Consider the following 19,264-nt stretch of genomic DNA (forward strand, 5'->3'; position numbering starts at 1 on the left):
CATCATTTTTCTGCTTTTTCTTGGGACTTGTTATAAACACCAGTGCCTAGGGGTATAACCACAGAGCTCTTATAGATAGCCAAGAGCTCTAAGAATATTAAAGCAGCTTGAAAGCCAGTGTTGGGAATGGGAATCTTTCCCTGCAGTCAGCTCCCATAGGGCCACTGTGCGTTTCATGGGTCACTTTTCCTCTTTTGGCCGCGCCTCCTGGGATCCATGATACTTCCGTGCTGTGCTCACCCACTCTGCGCACTGTGGCCACCTCATCTCTGCTCGTTTTATCTTGACCCAAGCTCTGGTCAGTGTCACGGTTCTGAAATATCCATTTTGCCTCTGGTAATGGGTTCTGCTTCATTTGTACTTGTTTCCCTTTCAGATCTGTTTTCTTGTTTCTGTCTGATGTCATTTGTACTTTTTCTTTTTTTTTTTTCAAAAAACTCAAATTGAAATTTTTTTCCTGTGTCTCTTCAGGCACCTGACTGCTTTGTGGTGGTTTAGTTGGGAGATAGGCTGGAAGGGCATTGGCTTGTGGTTGGCATTGACACCTTTCCAGGATGGGGGGAGTGGAGCTGAGGTCCTTAGAGGCATAGTGGCTAGAAACATGAGCAACATTTGAGCAGTACCGCCTTGTAAGCATTCACATAGAGCATGGGTGCATTTGTGTAGTACCCGATTGGGTGGGTAATAGGACACGGTGAATGTAATGCCTAACCGTTCTTTTTCCGTAGCTGTGAGCTCTAACTTAAGAACACTTGGTGTTTGGCATCAGTTACTGCAAAGTTAGCTCCCAATACAAAAATTATTCCAAGTACAAAATGGATTTTTCTGTCAAAAGGTAGGTTCCCTGAGATGGCTGTTTTTGCTTGTGAAGAATTCCTTTAGAAAGAAGGTGTTGCATATTTTGTAAATTAGAAATTAACGAAAAAGTTGCCTAGCAGTTTATTGATGTGATTCTAGTGATAGAAGCAGCAGTTACAGATTCTCTATAAATAATTGGGATTTATTGGATTTTATGAAGTTACTTAACTACTTATTATAACTTTTGACTTTTTTTTTTTTCTTAATTTGTTTGAAGATTTATTTTTATTTGAAAGGCAGATTTTACCCAGAAGGAAAACACAGAAATCTTCCATTCCCTGGTCATATCCAAATGGCCACGATGGCCAGAGCTGAGTTGGTCTGTAGCTGGGAGCCAGGAGCTTCTTCTGAGTCTCCCATGTGGCGCCAGAAGCTCAAGGCCTTGGGCCATCGTCCCAAGGTATAGGCTTAGGCTGCTTGGCCATGGTGCCTTTTCCAGTCTTCCAGGAAATGTGTTTTTTGGAAAGTGGTATCTTTTAGCATATTAATACAGAAAATATTTATGACATCAGTGTTGAAAATAGTTCATTCTTTTAAAAGGAACTGGATGATGCTCTGACATTTTCACTGTTCTGACTCTAAAGAATTACTTTAAAATAGTTATTTTCAAAATCTAGAAGGCATTTTAGATCACTTGTAGTTTTCTGTTCACATACAGACACTTTTTTAAATATGGAAAAACACTAGTTTCGTATATATCAAAGTCCTGGCTATTAAGGAACATAGTATGTAGTTAGAGGTTTGTATTTTGACTTTAGATTGTATTGCAAGTAGGATTTTAGGCTTTCATCTAGGTTAAGGTCTTAGTCTTTTTCTCTGTCGAGATTTTGGAATTTAAACCATACAGAAAAAGATTTGAGTGACTGTTTTCTGTTTTCCCGAGAGTGGCATAAAACTACATGTTCAGGGCCCAGTGTGGTGGCCTAGCGGCTAGAGTTCTTGCCTTGCACGCACTAGGATCCCATATTGGTGCCAGTTCTAATCCCAGCAGCCCTGCTTCCCATCCAGCTCCCTGCTTGTGACCTGGGAAATCAGTCGAGGATGGCCCAAAGCCTTGGGATCCTGTACCTGTACCTGTGTGGGGAGACCCAGAAGAGGTTCCTGACTCCTGGCTTCGGATCAATGCAGCTGTGGCCATTGCAGTCACATGGGGAGTGAATCATTGGACAGAAGATCTTCTTCTCTGTCTCTCCTCTTCTCTGTATATCTGACTTTACAATAAAAATTTTAAAAAGGAAAAAACCTGCATGTTCAGAAGATAATTTAGTTCACTGAGCACTAGGAGTGCTGTTGAATGTCAGCGGTGCTTAAATTCTCATGGAACTCAAGCTGGCATTGCTGGCCTACCAGCTAAAGTCTTCCCCTTGAATGCACCAGGATCACATATGGGCTCTGTTTCTAAACTTGACAGCCCTGCTTCGCATCCAGCTCCCTGCTTGTAGCCTTGGAGAACGGTTGAGGACAGCCCAAAGCCTTGGGACCCTGCATCTGCTTGGGAGACCTGGAAGAGGTTCCTGTCTCCTGGCTTTGGATTGACACATCTCCGGCCGCTGTGGTTAGTTGGGGAGTGAGTCGTCGGACAGAGGATCTTTCTCTGTCTGTGCTCCTTTTTATATATGTATATATCTGACTTTGCAAAAGAAAAAAAAATCTTTAAAAGTAATTCTCGTGGAATTCAATTAAGCCAAATTCCTGGAGCATAGATACATAGAGGAATGTTTGTGATTTTTGTTTTTATTTTTATTTTTGTTGTTGTTTATATTTATGAGAGTAAAGAGAACTTGTGCTCAGATGAGTCATTTCCTGTTTCCCAAAATGCCTGCAGTAGTTGGTGTCAGGGCGAGGGCCAGGGACTGTGTCTAGGTCCCTACGTGTGGCACAGGTAGCCAGGGGCCAATAGCAGATCTCCCACAGCTCTAGGCAAGCAGCAGGGCCCCACCTCCGAGAGCCTGCACGGGTGAGCATTAGCAGGCAGTTGAAATGGAGGGTGGAGCCAAGGATCAAACATCAGCATCCCTGTGTGAGCCACAGGGGCCCAGCAGCGTTTAGCCAGTCTCTCTCCCTTAGAGGGATTTGTTTGGAATGATAATGTCCACGGCAGTTCTGAAAAACAGGATGTCATGGATGAGACCCCCTGAAGTGTCGGGCTGCTTTTCTTTTTCAGTCTGTATTGCCTTTGAAAGCCATAAATGAAAGACTGTTTCTCTTTTAGTTATTATTATTTATGAAAAGGTTTCCAAAGTTCATGTTATTTTAAGTTCTTTTTATTGCTTTGTCCTAAAGAACCTAGTTGTCACAAGCACATGAATGTTATTTTGAAATAATATCCTAAATTTCACTTAAGGCAAATAATCTGTCGGCAAAACACTTTTCACCTAGTGAGAAATGGTTCAAGATTGTTAGTAGCCGCAGCATGCTCGCCTCTAGGATCGTACTCATTGTATGTGTATGCTTTTAAAAATGCCTTGATTCAGTTATTTTGTGAAACAAAATCCTGGTGTATCATTTGTTATTTTCATTTTGCCAAACAAATTGTATATCCTATAAATATTCACTTCCCACTCTTGTAAAATTATTTGCATGCAAATGTGTTAACACTTCAGAAAGGGACAGTACAGTGTGAACTTTGTAACGTTGAGCTATTTCTCTTTACAGCTCTTTAAAGTCTGGACATAGCTCAGAAAACGCTTAAAGGGAAATTAACATTTCAGTTGAAGTTACAAATGTAATTTCCATCCTGTCATATTTTGGTGACCTTTTGTGACAGCTTGTCTCAATTGGAGGAGAGCATTTTTACTTGCTGATTAAAGATGTCATGTGAAACCATTTTATTACTGAGGATAGTGAAATTAATCTTGACACTCTGAACTGGTAGAAAAATAATTGCTGATTCACCGCAGAAATTGTGTGTATGACCCAATCATGTAGTCAAGATTAGAATGAAACTCTTTGCAGGTTAAAAAGAGATTCTCTTTTGAATTGGGTCTAGATTCATTTGAAGGGAAAGGAGATACCGTTACAAACAATTTCAAGAAAATGAAGTGTGGTGTAAGGATTTTGGAAGGGTCTGGCGATGATGGTGGTGGAATCCCAAGATAGGAGGCAGGCTCTGGTAATATTTACTTAAACTATATCCTTCACTGGGGAAGAAGGCAAGAAGATACGGTGTTATAGCAGTCATTGGCATCTTTTTTTTTTTAAAAGATTTATTTATTTGTAAGGCAGAATTACAGGCGCGGGTGGGAGAAACAGAGATCTTCTATCCACGGGTTCATTCTTAAATAGCTACAGCGACTGGGGCTGGGCTGGGCTGAAGCCTGTAGCTGGGAGCTCCATTTGGGCCTCCCTGAGGCCGAGGCACAAGTGCTTGGCCCTTTGTTGCTTTCCCAGGTGTGTTAGCAGGAAGCTAGATCAGAGGAGGAATGGCCGACACTCAGTCGGCACTGTGTCAGGGGTGGCAGCTTCACCTGCTGTCACAGTACCAGCCCCTCAGTGACATCTTCAGGAAAGAGTTACTTGGGGCTGGGGTGGTAGTGCTGCATGCTAATACTCCACCCTGTGGTGCTGGCATCTCATGGGTGCTGACTCCTGTCTTGGCTGCTCTCGTTTCTGCTAGTGACGTGGGAACGCAGCGGAGAATGGCTCAAGGCCTTGGGACTGTGCTCTTACATGCAAGACCTGGTCAGAAGCCCCTGGCTCCTGGCTTTGGAGCAACTTAGCTGTTGCCGGTGAGGCTTGTTAAGGAGTGAGCCAGTGGATGAAAGACCTTTTCTCTCTCTCTCTCTCTAAAATCCACCTTTCAAATTAAAATAAATTTTTTGAATAAAGAGGGAACATTTATTTTTGTAAGATCTGTTATCACTGTTTAGGTTTTATTGTAAAATAAGGGAACCATATTTGGACAAGTTAGTTTTTCCCACTTGGGACCTTAGAAGAGTTGCCTTTCATAATTTGTCTTCACAGTAAGTTCATGAGATGATTTCTTTTTATGATTTATTTACCTAGAAGAGCATCAGAGAGTGCACCTATGTGTAGGAAGATTTTTTTTGCCCTTTTTCACTTGACAAATTAGAGGGAGAGATTTTACATCTGCTGGTTCGTTCCCTCTATGGCTGCATCAGATGGAGCCGAGCCGATCTGAAGGTGGGACTCAGGCGCTTCCTCCAAATCTCATGTGGATGTAGGGGCCTTAGGCTGTGGGACATCCTTCCCTGCTTTCCCAAGCCAGAAGCTGGGAGCTGACGTGGAACTGGAGCAGCTGGTCCTAGAACTGGCGCCCATATGGGATACTGGTGGTGCAAGTGGAGAATTGGGCTGCTGTGCCCCGTACCAGCGCCACCCACCCTATTCTTGGTATTGCTAGTTTAAAAACTTGTTTATCTGAAGGTATGTTATTTGCTGTTCTAAAGATTCATTGTCATGTACTTCTTTCATACTGTTTCCCTTTAAATGTAGTTTGGACCGTTTGATGGTATCTAATCCTTGCGCATCTTTTCAAATAGAGCTTTCAGCAGAAGCCAAAGCTGCATTGCTTGAATTCGAAGAAAGAGAGCGACAGCATAAACAGGGACGCTATGGTTCCAGGCGGGGTGCAAGGAGAGGCGGCTCCTTGATGTGTCGTGGAATGGGAGACCAGAGGAGAGATACCAGTGACAGGGGGAGGATGAAAGATCACCGGCCTGCTCTGTTGCCCACGCAACCTCCTGTTGTGGTAATTCTTACAGTTTTATTCAGACAGGTGGTCCATCTTAGGCTTTTATTTGAGTGACCTTGAGTCTTTAGAAGAAGTGCAAAAAAGTATGCTTTTATGAGTATAACGTTGATGAGTCTGCAAGTGTATGTCTTAGTCTGAAGTTAAACGTTTGTAGTTGGAAGTAGTGCCCAAGGTTTCTGCCTTTTTGTGTACAGTGTATTTTCACTCATTGTCTCAGAAATTCAGTCCTCCAACTAATCCGGAAGTAAAAGTAATCCTGTGTCACTGCTACTTCCCGAGGAGGGACTGAGAGGTGCTCTGCTCCTAGACAGATGCACTCCCAAGTGAGCTCCGTGTGAACTCCTGAAGTTCATGCAAGCGGGATTCAGGCAGCGCTCATTTATTGCATGAAATCGTTTTCCCTTCATATTGTTTACACTAAGTTTTTCCTTAAATAGCGGTTTTTCTTCGAGGAGTATCATATCCTATCCATAAAGATAAAGCCTAATTTTTACTTAATTTGCATTTTCCTGGAGACATTTCAGAATGAGAAGCAAAGACAGGATTTGTAAGTTTTGGTTGCTGTGGTTTCAGTTCAGTTTTAGGAATGTAAGACAATTTCTCTCTGAAATCAGTCTGCAGGGAAGATTTCCTTACTACAAACCATGTGATCTTTGCATCTATACATGTTCCTCTGAATTGTTATCCAAATTTAGGTGGAAAACTGCATTGCCTCTGTGGAGATCTTACATTTTAGGTCTCATTTCATTTGTCTTCAGGCAAAATAGAGTGAGATTTATTTTTGTACACCAGTTCTGTTTTGACATAAAAGGACATACATGATCTGATAATGTTATTATTACACTGTTTTCTCATAGAGGTGTTTTTGTTCTTAAGCTTTTCTAATAATCAAAAAGTCTGGGCCTTCTGTTCCTTGTTTTCCCACGATCCCTACACCTTGGCCTCATTGGAAACTGTTGTTTGCATAATTGTGCCTGTATGGTCCTGGAAAAGTCAGTGAATTCTTCAGGTGGTTAAGTTGAGCTGAATCTAGTTTATGAAATTCTGTCTCTGGATTTTGGTCTGATGTGACTGATCTGGCTATTAGAGTTAACTGTGAGCGGAGAAAACCAGGTCGCTGACCTGAGTCTAACGTAGCCGTGAGTGTGAGCTGTCATCTGTTGTGGCTGATGCACTGATAACCAGTTCACTAATGCAGCGCTTCCCTGCTCCCAAAGCGCACATACCCTTGAATCTGTGAGCTCCCACTCCAGAGCTCCCCGGCTCTGTCACGTTCATTGTCAACATTCTGGTGAGAATATCCTTGGCTAATGTCGCTAGTTCTGCCCGTTTTTCCCTTGGTCAGTTTTTGCTCCCTGGATTTCATCACTGTCCTGAGCTCTTCTGAATTGCCACCTTACCTTGTGTAAATGTTTGTCTTGGACCATGTTATGGAGCCTTGAGTATCTTAAGTTACTTCTCAGAAGCTCTTCTTGGGTTATGAGATTTTGAGTGTTTTATATTCTAAAGCTGTCTCTGTTTTCTCTCATTAAATCTGCTTGTTACTTCTAACTAGAAGAACAGTTGGCAGATATTCTGGGGAAAGTGTACTACATCCTGGGAGGATGAACCACGCTGGGTTTAACCTTGTACCTAACTCCTTAGAGAACGCATGCGTGAGGAAGGACAGGCCAAGCAAGGTTACGTGCAGTTTGGTTTTAAAATGCTCCCCATTGTTTGCCTGGATTGTCTCTTAGCTCCTTGCCAGACTGGCCATTTCTTCCTTTAATCTCTTGGCATATCTTGGTAAATGATCTGTCCTCTTCCATCCTCTGTATGCAGAGCATCTCACTCTCCTGTCTCCCTGGGGTGGGCAGGGGTTCCTCATTAGACATATTGAACATGGCATCGTAAGGGAGGGTTCACTTGGAAATCATAGCCTTTTATCTGTCATTGTTCTGGAGAAACTTTGGCTAAATCGCATGGTTGAACTAGTAATATTCTGCTAATCGTGTGCAATCAGATTGTTTGACTTCAATTCCAGCACTTCTGCTTACCAGGTACTTGATCTTAGTAAAAGGTTACACTCTCGTCTGTACTTCCTGTGTAACTAATCTTACTATAGATAACATGAAGCACCAGAATGTTGACAACAGCTTTTGGTGCTGTTGTTGATTTCATCTTTTCCGGTGACTTTGCTCAACAAAAGCGTATCCACCTCTGACTGCTTGGAGTTGGTCGTTTCATAGCCTCATCTTGCTTTTCTGTTCATGTGCTGTGAGCACAGTGGTCTACTTTCCTCCCTCTTGGCTCCCTTCAGGGGCTTCAGTCATTTGAGCTACAGGGCGCATCTCTTCCTCAGTAGCCATCTTCTTGAACAAGCTTTCTACCATCTCCTCATCGATGTAATTTGTTTTTAGCTCCAGCCTTTTGTTAGGCTCAGGGTTTCTGGATATTTCTGGGCAGGGTTACTAAGTAGGCATTCCCCTGTCTGAGATTTCATGGAGGAGGAACAGGCTGGATATTCCGTGAGGGCCTGTGTTGGCGTCCTTTCCGTTCCCAGAAAGCTGCTTTACTCATTGTGGGCAGTTTGATGGCAAAACTGAATTTGTTCTTTCAAATTTTGTTCCTGGTCTTTTGGGGCTGCTGTTTTCTTTCTCTTTGCCTTGACCCTGAGACAGTAGCCTTCATTACGAATAGGTGGAACAGTTTATTTATTTTTTTTCTGTGTTCTTTTTTTTTATGTAAAATGTTACAGTAAAATTATTTCTTGAATATTAGCTTTGACACATTTAATTTATACACTTGTAGGGTATTAACACTTTTTTTTTTTACTTTTATTCTAAATGGTGATTACTACAAATTTTTCCTTCTTGTGTGATTTATAGACTCACTCTCCAAGACTAATTCCGCCTCCCCAGCCACAGCCTCCCCCTCCGCCGCCGCCACCACCGCCTCAGCAGCCCATCAGAAGTCTGTTCCAGCAGCAGCAGCTGCAGCCGCTGCTCCCCCTGCAGCACCCGCATCACCCCTCCCCTCCTCAGGGGATGCACATGCCTCCCCAGATAGAGACCCCGAGGATAATGATGACGCCGCCTCCTGTGACTCCACAGCAGCCCAAGAACATACACATCAATCCGCACTTCAAGGGAACCGTAGTGACTCCTGTTCAAGGTATGTCTTCTCTTCTACTGCTCTAATGGTGCAGATCACTGTGCATTTGAAGGCTCTGCAAAGTGATTGTCCCATTCAGTATTGTAAGACTGCAGTTTCCCTTGGTTCCTTTCCCAAACACTTAAACACGTTTTGTTTGATAGTTCACATTCATTTGTTGTAATAGCGTATGCCCCCTCAAATTTAGAGGTATCATAATATCTCATATTTTTATAATTGAATGGAAAATAGAGAATGATGTTAATTTGATGATTGTGACAGAGTCAGTTGTTGACACGTGTGACTTGTGGCTTTGTAAAGCTCAGGGTGAGAATGTTGGCAGTGGTGAGTCTCCTTGTTAGGTTGCCCTGGTGACTCCATGTGGTTCAGCCAGCTGGAATCAGCTGTGGTCAGATCAACAGGGCATCTTTTATATATTGTCACTAAAGAACTGCTGATAAAGCTAGGCAGTTGTTTGTATGAAGTTGTTCAGACCTCTGATAATACACATTTCGTGAGGTGTTACTCTATCCCTGCCGATTGAGTTGTGTTGGGGATAGAGAGGCCAAAACTTTGCGCTGCTATGAGTATCCTGTGTACCTGATCCCATCACTGGTAGCCGCAATTAATGAGCGTTTGAAGATCAGAGTGCAGCAAGAGAAGAAACATAGGCCGGGAGGAGGGGTTTAGTTGCATCAACGATAGGGTGGTTTGGCTGGCTTTCAGTGAGCGATTGAGAAGGGAGCTGAAGGGTAGCAGCAAAGCAGGCATGTGGTTGTTTGAGGGAAGAAGGCTGCAGGTAGCAGAGTTACAACTACAAGGGGCTTAAGCTGAGACAGTGTCTTTCGTGTTTGAGCAAGCAAAAAATGACAGACATGGCAGTGGAGGGCTGATGAGAACAGACAAAGCATGTAGAACTGTGTCTGTAACCCTTTGAGCCACAAAAGTGTCTTGATTTTAACTGAGCCAAATGAACACAGAGCTGGAACTTGGACATGACAAGATCGAATTTCTTGTGACCGAGTGGGCGTGCTCTGTGTATACGGATAGTCTGGGTGGTGGCAGTGGTGTTTAGCTAGGAGTGAGGATGATAGGGGTGACTTCGGGAGTCAGAAATAGAGCAGGCAAGATTTGAACTGGCATTCTGATTTTGGATACTAGTGTTACAGATGGTGGCTTAACGTGCTGTACCATAGTGCTGGCCCCTGACAGGCTTTCTGTGTAAGAAATCCATTTGTTGTTATCAGATTGATTCTGAGAGATCTTTGCCCAGTGTCTTTGCTCTGCTCCCAGAAGAACATGTTTAATGTTTTCCTCACTTCATTGTATTTGCAGTAGGTATTGGCTTTACATACAAGCTTATATATGAGAGACATATGACAGACTTATTAGACATACGGGTATTTTTATATTTGGTGCTTAAGTTTAGACAGTGTTGTTAGACTATTTAAATGTAGATTCTTCTGTTCACCTTATCATAATCTGAGATCAGAGAACCTGTGCATTTTGCCTTTCAGAAAGTCTGATCTACTGGCTCAGCCCTTAGATGGTTCAGTCCAATGCTGGGCCAGGACTAAACCAAGAGCCTGGAATTGTATCTAGATCTCATAGATGGGTGCCATGGGCTCCCACTTGGCCTTCATACACTGAGTTCTTTCAAGTACGTTACTGGGGCGCTGGCTTGGAAGCAGAAGCAGTTAGGCTTAGAACTGATGCTGTGATATGACAGGCTCATGTCATGTTGTGGTCCCAAATAATTTATCCTAGTTTGTTTGTTTGTTTGTTTCCTTCCTTCCTTCCTTTCTTTTCTTTCTTTTCTTTCTTTTCTTGTCTTTTCTTTTCTTTTCTTTTCTTTTCTTTTCTCTCATTCATTCATTCATTCTTGTGCTTGGTGGGTTGGTTGGTTGTTTTTTTGTTTGGTTTTTCTTGTGGGTGGCAGGGATCCAAGCACTTGAGCCATCACCTCCTACTTCCCACAGTACAATCAGTAGAAAGTTTGAATGGAGCAGAGCTGGGGCTACACCCCAGGCATTCCTTCATGATGTGCTGGCAGCCTAGTATCATTTCTGCACTTCTCATTTACCAAAACTTCTTAAAATCAAAATACAGTGCAGTGTGAACTTTATTTGATGTGTATAAGTGAACATCACAAAGTTAATTATCTTCTAATGTTTTTTCCCTGACTTTTTTGAATGATTGATTTAATTGCTTGAAAGGTAGAATTACACAGAGAGAAAAGTGGTTCATCTACTGATTCACTCCCCAGATGGCTGCGGCTGTTGAGGCTGGACCAAGCCAACACCAAGAACCCAGAGCTGCTTTTGGGTCTCCCGTGTGGATGCAGGGGCCAAAGATTGGGACCTTTTCTTCTGTATTCCCAGGCGCATTAGATGAGAGCTGGATTGGAAATGGAGCAAGCCAGGTCTCAAACTGTGCCCATGTGGGCTGTAAATGGTGTCACGCCAGAGCTCTGCATTTTGACAGTACCACCAACTCCATTTAGTTTGCTAGGAATGCCATAGTAAGTGTCTCAGTGAGATGGCCTACACAAAGAATTTATTTTCTCATGTTTTTGGAAGTTGGAAACCAAAGTGTCCTAAGGGCTGGTTTTTCCTGAGAGTCTGTCCTTGGCTTGTGTATATCCATCTTCTCCCATGATGCGGGATGTGTGTGTCCCCATGCCTGCCTGGGTTTCTCCTTGTCAGAACGCTGGTCAGATTGGCTTAGAACTTACCAGAAAATCCATGTGACTTTCATTCTTTACACACATCATCTGCAAATACAGTCTCAATTTGAAGTGCGGAGAGTGGGAGTTTGGGGCAGGACATAGTAGGGGCACAGTTTTACAAAAGAGAGAGAGAGAGACAGACAGACAGACAGACAGATAGATCTTCCCATCCATTGGCTCACTCCCTGATGGCCACAGTGGCCAAGAGCCAAATGCCAGGAGCCTCTTCGTGATCCCGCACATGGGTGGTGAGGATCCCAAGTTGGACCGTCTTCTGCTGCTTTTCCCAGGCCATTAACAGAGTTGAATTCGAAGTACAATAGCTGGGATTCAAACCAGCGCCTGTAGGGGATGTTGGTGTTGCAAGCAGAGGTTTTCTCTTTTTTGTTTTTTTAAAGATTGATTTATTTTTATTACAAAGTCAGATATACAGAGAGGAGGAGAGACAGAGAGGAAGATCTTCCGTCCGCTGATTCACTCTCCAAGTGAGCACAACGGCCGGTGCTGTGCTGATCCGAAGCCGGGAACTAGGAACCTCTTCTGAGTCTTCCACACGGGTGCAGGATCCCAAAGCATTGGGCCGTCCTCGAGTTCTTTCCCAGGCCACAAGCAGGGAGCTGGATGGGAAGTGGAGCTGCTGGGATTAGAACTGGTGCCCATATGGGATCCCGGTGCTTTCAAGGCGAGGACCTAAGCCCCTAGGCCATGCCGCCGGGCCCAAGCAGAGGTTTTATCTTTGATGTCATGACATCTACCCCTGAAATGTCTTTTATTGTTGTTGGGTTTTGGTGTTTTGTTTTGTTTTGTTTTGTTTTGTTTTGTTTTTGCTTTAAAGGTAGATTTTATAGAGAGAAGGAGACACAATCAGGTCACGAACTGGTGCTCATATGGGATGCTGGTACCAGGGGGGGGTAAAGGGTACCAGTCTCTGAAATATCTTTTCTAAAATTATTTCATTTGCTATTTTGGTGTAAGATTGATGATAGTTTTGTTTTAAAAGCCATGGTTCTGGCACAGTGACTGAATTGGCTAGTCCTCCCTCTTCAGATGCCAAGAGCCCATATAGACATAGGATCGTGTCCTGCCTGCTCCACTTCCCGTCCAGCTCCCTGCCTGTGGCCTGGGAAAGCAGTGGAAGATCACCCAAAGCCTTGGGACCCTGCACCCGTGTGGGAACCTGGAGGAGACTTCTGGCTCCTGGCTCCGGATTGCCTGAGCTCTGGCTGTTGCAGCCATTTGAAGAGTGAAGCAGAGCAAGGAAAATCTTTTCTCTGTAAAGCTGCCTTTTTAATAAAAATGAACAAATCTGGGCCCGGCGGCGTGGCCTAGTGGATAAAGTCCTCGCCTTGAACGCGCCGGGATCCCATATGGGCGCCGGTTCTAATCCCGGCAGCTCCACTTCCCATCCAGCTCCCTGCTTGTGGCCTGGGAAAGCAGTCGAGGACGGGCAATGCATTGGGACCCTGCACCCGCGTGGGAGACCTGGAGGAGGTTCCAGGTTCCCGGCTTCAGATCGGCACAGCACCGGCCTGTTGCGGCTCACTTGGGGAGTGAATCATCGGACGGAAGATCTTCCTCTCTGTCTCTCCTCCTCTCAGTATATCTGACTTTGTAATAAAATGAATAAATCTTAAAAAAAAAAAAAAGAATAAATCTTTTACTTTTAAAAAAGTCTGTAAGTGACCTGACCATTTTGGAATAGTAGTGTGTTTAGTTGATTATTTCCTGTGAGGATATTTCTGCATTTTCTCCAGTTCCCCGGATATGCTATTTTCCTTTTTCTGCTTGCCTCATTTCTTCCTTCCATTCACTCATCTTTTTCATGATTCATGATGTTTTAGATTTAAATTTGTGTATGATTAGGATCTTAGGCTTATTAGCCTGAGTAGTCTAGACAGAAGTATGAAAACAAGCTTTTTTTTTCTTTAGAGGAATACTGTTTTTTGTTGTGAAGTATTTGAATTTTAAATAGCAATTTACTGTTGAAATTCAAGATACTTTCAGGCTAGCATTGTGGCAGCAGGTTGGTTGACCATCTGTGAGCACTCATTTAAGTCATGTCTGCTCCAGTTCTAGTCCTGTGCCCTGCTAACATGCCTGGGAAAGCAGTGGAAGACCACAGGAGCGCTAGTGCCCTTCCCTCCACGTGGAGGACCCAGGCCTTGGGCGTCCTGTGCCGTCATGGCCACTTTAGGAGTGAGCTGGCTGTTGGGAAATTGCTGTGCCTCCATTTAACTGTAACTTTGCTTTTCAAATAAAATCTTTAAACAATCATAGTTAAAAATAAATGTAAACTTCTGCTGTAGTGTACAGGAAGAGATACTAGTCTTCCATTTCTGCACATAGCACATTATATATGTTTGGTATGGAAAATCAGATGTTGTCTCTCTTGTCTGCTGAGTTTGGAGGTGAAGTGACATTGATTGTAACGAGAGGTTTCTCTTGCAGTGCCCCTGCTGCCCGTTCCAAGCCAGCCGAGGCCTGCTGTGGGACCGCAGAGATTCCCTGTGAGTAGCAGCTGCTCTTTTGCTCTGAGGGCAGTGAGCACACATTCACTGAGAAGTATTAGTATCTATCGCTCGTACAAGGCGTTCAAGCCAAATGCAGGTTTAAGTGTTTGTAAATATTGACAGGAGTTTCTACAGTGCAAAGTGTTTGCTAAAAGATTAAGGTCAATGAATTTTTGAGAGTGGAATTTGGTGTAACTAAAATTGTTGAATCAGGATCGTCAGTGGAATAAATACCTTTTAAGAATATTTATTTTCACTTGTGTTGTTGCTTTATGTTGTAGGAAAGATTCCTGTTACAGTAGATGGTGCATGTGTGAGTGTATGTGTTGGTAATAGTGTCCAATCTTAAGAATTAAAAATAAGATCTCTACTGGTTTTTCAAAGATCTCTAAGGTCTTGAATAACTTGTCATATTTTGAGAAAATTTTGAAAAGAAAGCACACATTCTTTGTCTCCCTCACTTGTATCCTTACATGGATACGAACACATTATTTTCTATAATTTTATTCATTCTCCTGTCATGCTTAAAATGGAAGAATTAGATGTATTTATTTGCATTTCTACTGCATTTGAACTTTTAGTTCCGTTTGGACTGTTTTTCTTTTTTTTTTTTTTTACATTTCATATTATTATTTCGATAATCTTTACGTTGTGGCACAGAGGGTCAAGGGCTACAGGAAAGTGGGTTAAGACCATTGTCTCCACATTCTCTCTTTTTTTTTTCTGTATCTGGGGTATGGGAGGAGATAAAGGGAGAAGCCCCACTCGACCTCCCATCCATCCCAGGGTCCCCGACGTGGGGCGTGCTCCAAGGGCACTGCTCGGGTGGTTTTGATAATTTAACGGTTCTGAATTGCTGCCATTCTCTCCATTCTAAGCAAGAAATCTCTCCAGAATCCACTGGCTGATATAGTTCATTTGAAAGTCTCCGTTTGCCCAGATTTTCACTGCTGACACATGGCTGGGATAGTTGATTGATTTGTTCTGTCCTCCATCCTCTGTTGTCGTACCAGGTGTCCTCTGCAGGCTCCAATGTACTGCCATATCCTCCATGTGCACCTGGACATGCTGTCCACTGCTCCATCTGAGCCTCTGAAGAGGCTCAGCTTTGACACATGCACTCCATGGTCAGACCAGGGAACCTGCACTTCTCTTCATGGTTGGGGTTCTGAGATCAGCAGTTCAGTTGGAGGGATCCCCAAACAAACTTCATCTGAGATGATCCCAGGCCTGAATCTTGTGTGGGTATGCCTGGTACAGTTTCTGGCACAGTTCGTTGCCCCAGTCAACTTATGCACATGTTGGTGGTTGCTATTGCTGGGTCAGTTCTATTTCCAACCCTGTATTTACATGAACCAATGGGTTTTGGAGGCCACCCCAATCCTGTCCAACACACATCTGGCCATGTATAGCTGCAGCCTAGTAGGGGCGACTTCTGAGAATCCCCACCAGGTCCACCCCCTGCCATGGTTCCCATGCTTGCCAGTATGTGCAGCAGACTGGTCCAGTCTATCCCATACAGTATTGGTTTTTTTTAAGGCAGGGAGCACATGCATGTTGCTTTTTGAAACAGTATGGGGTAAAATCTCAGAAAGCAATACAGGATGTGTCTTTGATAAAGCAAGCAATCTTGATTTTGAGGAAATACAAGCTGTCTAGTTAATTGTGTAGTATGGTACTTGAGTCGTAGGAATCATGTATGTGATTTACTAACCATTTAAATGAAGGTTATGAATGGGTAATTAAATGTTTATTGAAAAGTAAAAGTTTTCTTGATTTGTGCTTATCATGTGTGCATTATGGTATGGTTTCTGAGATTATTTACCATGTTCTAAAAATGGGTTATTTCAGATTTTTACTATTTATTGTTTTTTCATACTCAGATACTTATCTAAATAGCTATTTTATTATATATATATATCAGTATAACATATGCTGTAGTTATTAGATTTTTAAAATTCATTTTCATTTTATTTGGAACATTTTTCATTTGCTGGTTCACTCCTTTTTCCTCCTCCTCCACCATCCTCATGCTGGCAATAGCCAGGGCTGGGCCAGGACAGAACAGTGAGCTCAAAACTGCATCCAGGCCTCCTGTGTCGGCGACAGGCACTCAGATATAGGAGCTGTCACGTGGTGACTCTCAGTGCACGACAGCAGAAACCTGGACCAGCAATGATGCAGGCTGTTGGGTATCCGGAGGACAGCTGAACTGCTCTGCCCAATTCCCACTCCTGTTAGATAGACTTCTTCTAGTGCAGTAATTTCTCTCTTAATTACTGTGAAGCATTGACTTTTTAAGTCCTTTTCACTTTCTCAGGATTGTTAGCACATATGTTAAAATTATTACTAGATGTGTTCTGATGTTTCATTTGCACTTTGGGGTGAAATTTGATGGCAAATTATAGTTTAAGAAATAAACAGAAAACAATATTGTCTGATACTGATATTTTGTAAAAAATTTACTGATATAAAATTAACATAGTTACTTATCACTTTCATTTTTTGTTTTTAAGATTTCTTTTTAATTATTATGATTGGAAAAGCAGACCTACAGAGAGAAGTTAGATACTCATTCCATAAGTAGCTACAACGGTTGGAGCCGAGCTGTTCTAAAGCCAGGAGCCAGGAACTTCTTTCAGGTCTGCCATGCAGGTGCAGGGTCCCAAGGCTTTGGGCCGTCCTCGACTGCTTTCCCAGACCACAAGCAGGGAGCATGATGGGAAGTGGGGCGGTGGGATTAGAACCAGCGCCTATATTGATCCTGGTGCATGCAAGGCAAGGACTTTAGCTGCTAAGCAGTGGTACCTGGCCCCAGCCTGTGGATCTGTATGTGTACAAAGTCGTGGTCCTCTTGTGTTCAGTGGTGTGGTCGTGGGCCTTAGGCATACAAGGTGTGAGTCCATGTTTATTAAAGAGATGCCGACAAAAATCTGACCATTTCTTTTTCATTACGTGGTCAACATAGAATGAGTTGTGTAGAGAAGGCACTTTGGTTTTTGTATTTTTTATGGTTAGTCTGAACTGACCAGCACCTTTAGCTGTATAGAAATTCAGATCTGTCTATACTCAGCTGACTGAGTGAAAATAGGGCAGATGGATAGAACTATCACATGGTCTCTGGATTTTAAATATTCTTAGATGCTTTTGGTTTTCCTCTCTTCCTCGGTGGGGATGAGCTTTAATTTCTTAGCAGTCAATTTGGTTTGACATTTTAGTGAAAACTTTGGACATATTTAGTTTATAACTAATTTGTGTAAGAAGCTATTGGATGCTGCTTCCATGTTTTTAAATTAACCATAATGGAGAACTTTGCATAATTCAATATGAAATGTCATTTTTGTAAAATTGTTGTAAGTGTTCAATTGAGCCAATATATGGTAGCTTAAACTTCATATGATACATGAAGACTAATATTTTTATTTCCTCTTAATATTATTTTTAAAATTGAATACTTTTAAATAAGTTTAAATGTCAAAAATGATAAATGTCATAAGAATACAATCCTTATTTTGATTCCTTTGGACATAATTGCTATAGTTCTCCACTTGAGTTAATGTGTGCTTTCGTCACAGTGGCCATTTTTTGAAGAAATTTCTTCCCTTATTCATTCATTTCAGAAATTCTCCTGGCCACTTGAATAGGCTTCTGTCTAAAAATTAGATTCATGGATGTAATTTTGGTTTTGGATACAACCATTTTGCTGAATTCGCTGGCCATTTTAGTTTTTCAAAGCAGCTATAGGTCGCGCTCTCTCTTTTTTTGCAAGTATAAAACATATACCAGTTGATAATGTATCAGAGAAAAAATTTTTGGTCACACCTTCTGATTGTGAACTAGTTATTTAAAGAGGTCGCACACACCACACCCTCTCAGCTACCTGGTTTGTGTCTCTGCCTGAGTTCTTCTTGCTGTGCAGTCTTGGACTGGCGTACAGCCAGCAGCACTGCCACTCAGGTCAAGAACTCGGTGTCATTTCACAAAACTCCGTGCGCGAGGGAGTGCTTAACATGGAAGTGAGGAAGGCACAACTAGTTTGCCACTCAGTTTTTAAACATACATTTATCTATTTTGTAAGAGAAAGCATACAGTTTCGCATCCGCCTGTCTCCTACCCAGATGTTTGAAATGGCCTGGCCTGGGCTGAGGCAAGGTTAAGCCAGAAACAGGGAACTAACTCAGCTGTCATCTCATAACAGTAAACCCATACATTTGTCGCAGGAACCCAAGTATTTGAGCCCTCATCACCTGCTGCCTCTTAGATTGTGTGTGAACTGGACGGTGCGATGCAAGCAAGCTAGTGGTTGTGGAACCTCTCTGAGAGTCTGTATTTCTAATAGAATTCTGTTTTCAGTTACAAATGTCCACTGATTTGCAAGTCTATCCAATTGATTTCTTCCTCCTCAAAGTTCATATTATTTTTTCTTTTGCCTTTAATACAAAACTATAAATCCTGTATCTTTTTACTTAGGTGTGCATACTTACTTCATTGAAAACACTGTGAGCTGTCAAATCTAGAATTCCTTCTCAAGAATAATGCCCCATTAAAGTAACACTAAAATGTCATTTTTAAAGATTTTTTAGATTTTATTTTTGGATTTATTTTACTTGAAAGTCAGAATTATAGAGGCAGAGGGAGAGAGAGGGAGAATTCTTATATCTGCTGGTTCACTCCACAATGGCCGCTGTCCTCAGACCTTGGCCAGTCTGAAGCTGAGAGCCAGGAGCTTCCTTCGGGCTTTCTGTGTGGATACCGGGGCCCAAAGATTTGGGCAAACTTCTGGTGTCCTAAGCCATTATAGGGAGCTAGATCGGACGTGAGCCAGCCCCTATATCAGATGCCAGTACTACACGCAGAGGATCAGGCTGCAGTGTCATTACATTGGCCCCTGTTGTTGAGATAGTTTAATTTGTTGCTTAGAAAGAGCTTTTGCAAATGCATTGAATTGAAAGCAGAGATTGATGTATCTATCTTCCATCCACTGGTTTATTCTCCAGATGCCCCACAACAGCCGCAACTGTGTTGGCCAAAGCCTGGATCCATTAACTCAGTCTGGATGTCCCCCACAGGTGGAAAGCACTGTAGTGCTTGAACCAGAACCTGCTGCCTGCCAAGAGATGCGTTAGTAGGAAGCTGGCTGGGAAGTGGAGCTAGGACCGGAGCCGGGACATGCCTGGTAGAATGTGGGTGTGTGTAACAGTGACTGCACTGCTGGGCCGAGAATACCCACTTGATTCGTTTTTTGTTTTGTTTGTTTTCGGTGCAATCACTTTTTTTTTTTTTTTTAGAGCGTAACATTTTACTAAACCAAGATTTACCAGT

At 42.7% G+C, this 19,264-nt stretch overlaps 1 protein-coding gene across 4 annotated transcripts in view; it reads left to right on the plus strand.

Moving 5' to 3' along the window:
• The window catches only part of RBM33 (RNA binding motif protein 33), a 114,494-nt gene that overhangs the window by 50,120 nt on the left and 45,110 nt on the right, over positions 1 to 19,264 (plus strand). For all 4 annotated transcript variants that reach the window (XM_058660643.1, XM_058660644.1, XM_058660645.1 and 1 more), the window contains 3 exons: positions 5,361 to 5,569; positions 8,440 to 8,725; positions 13,881 to 13,939. In XM_058660643.1, coding sequence (XP_058516626.1) covers positions 5,361 to 5,569; positions 8,440 to 8,725; positions 13,881 to 13,939 — 554 coding nt within the window. The remainder of the gene's footprint in view (positions 1 to 5,360; positions 5,570 to 8,439; positions 8,726 to 13,880; positions 13,940 to 19,264) is intronic.

This window comes from Ochotona princeps, chromosome 2 (genome assembly GCF_030435755.1).
Source record: "Ochotona princeps isolate mOchPri1 chromosome 2, mOchPri1.hap1, whole genome shotgun sequence".
Taxonomy (NCBI): Eukaryota; Metazoa; Chordata; class Mammalia; order Lagomorpha; family Ochotonidae; genus Ochotona; species Ochotona princeps.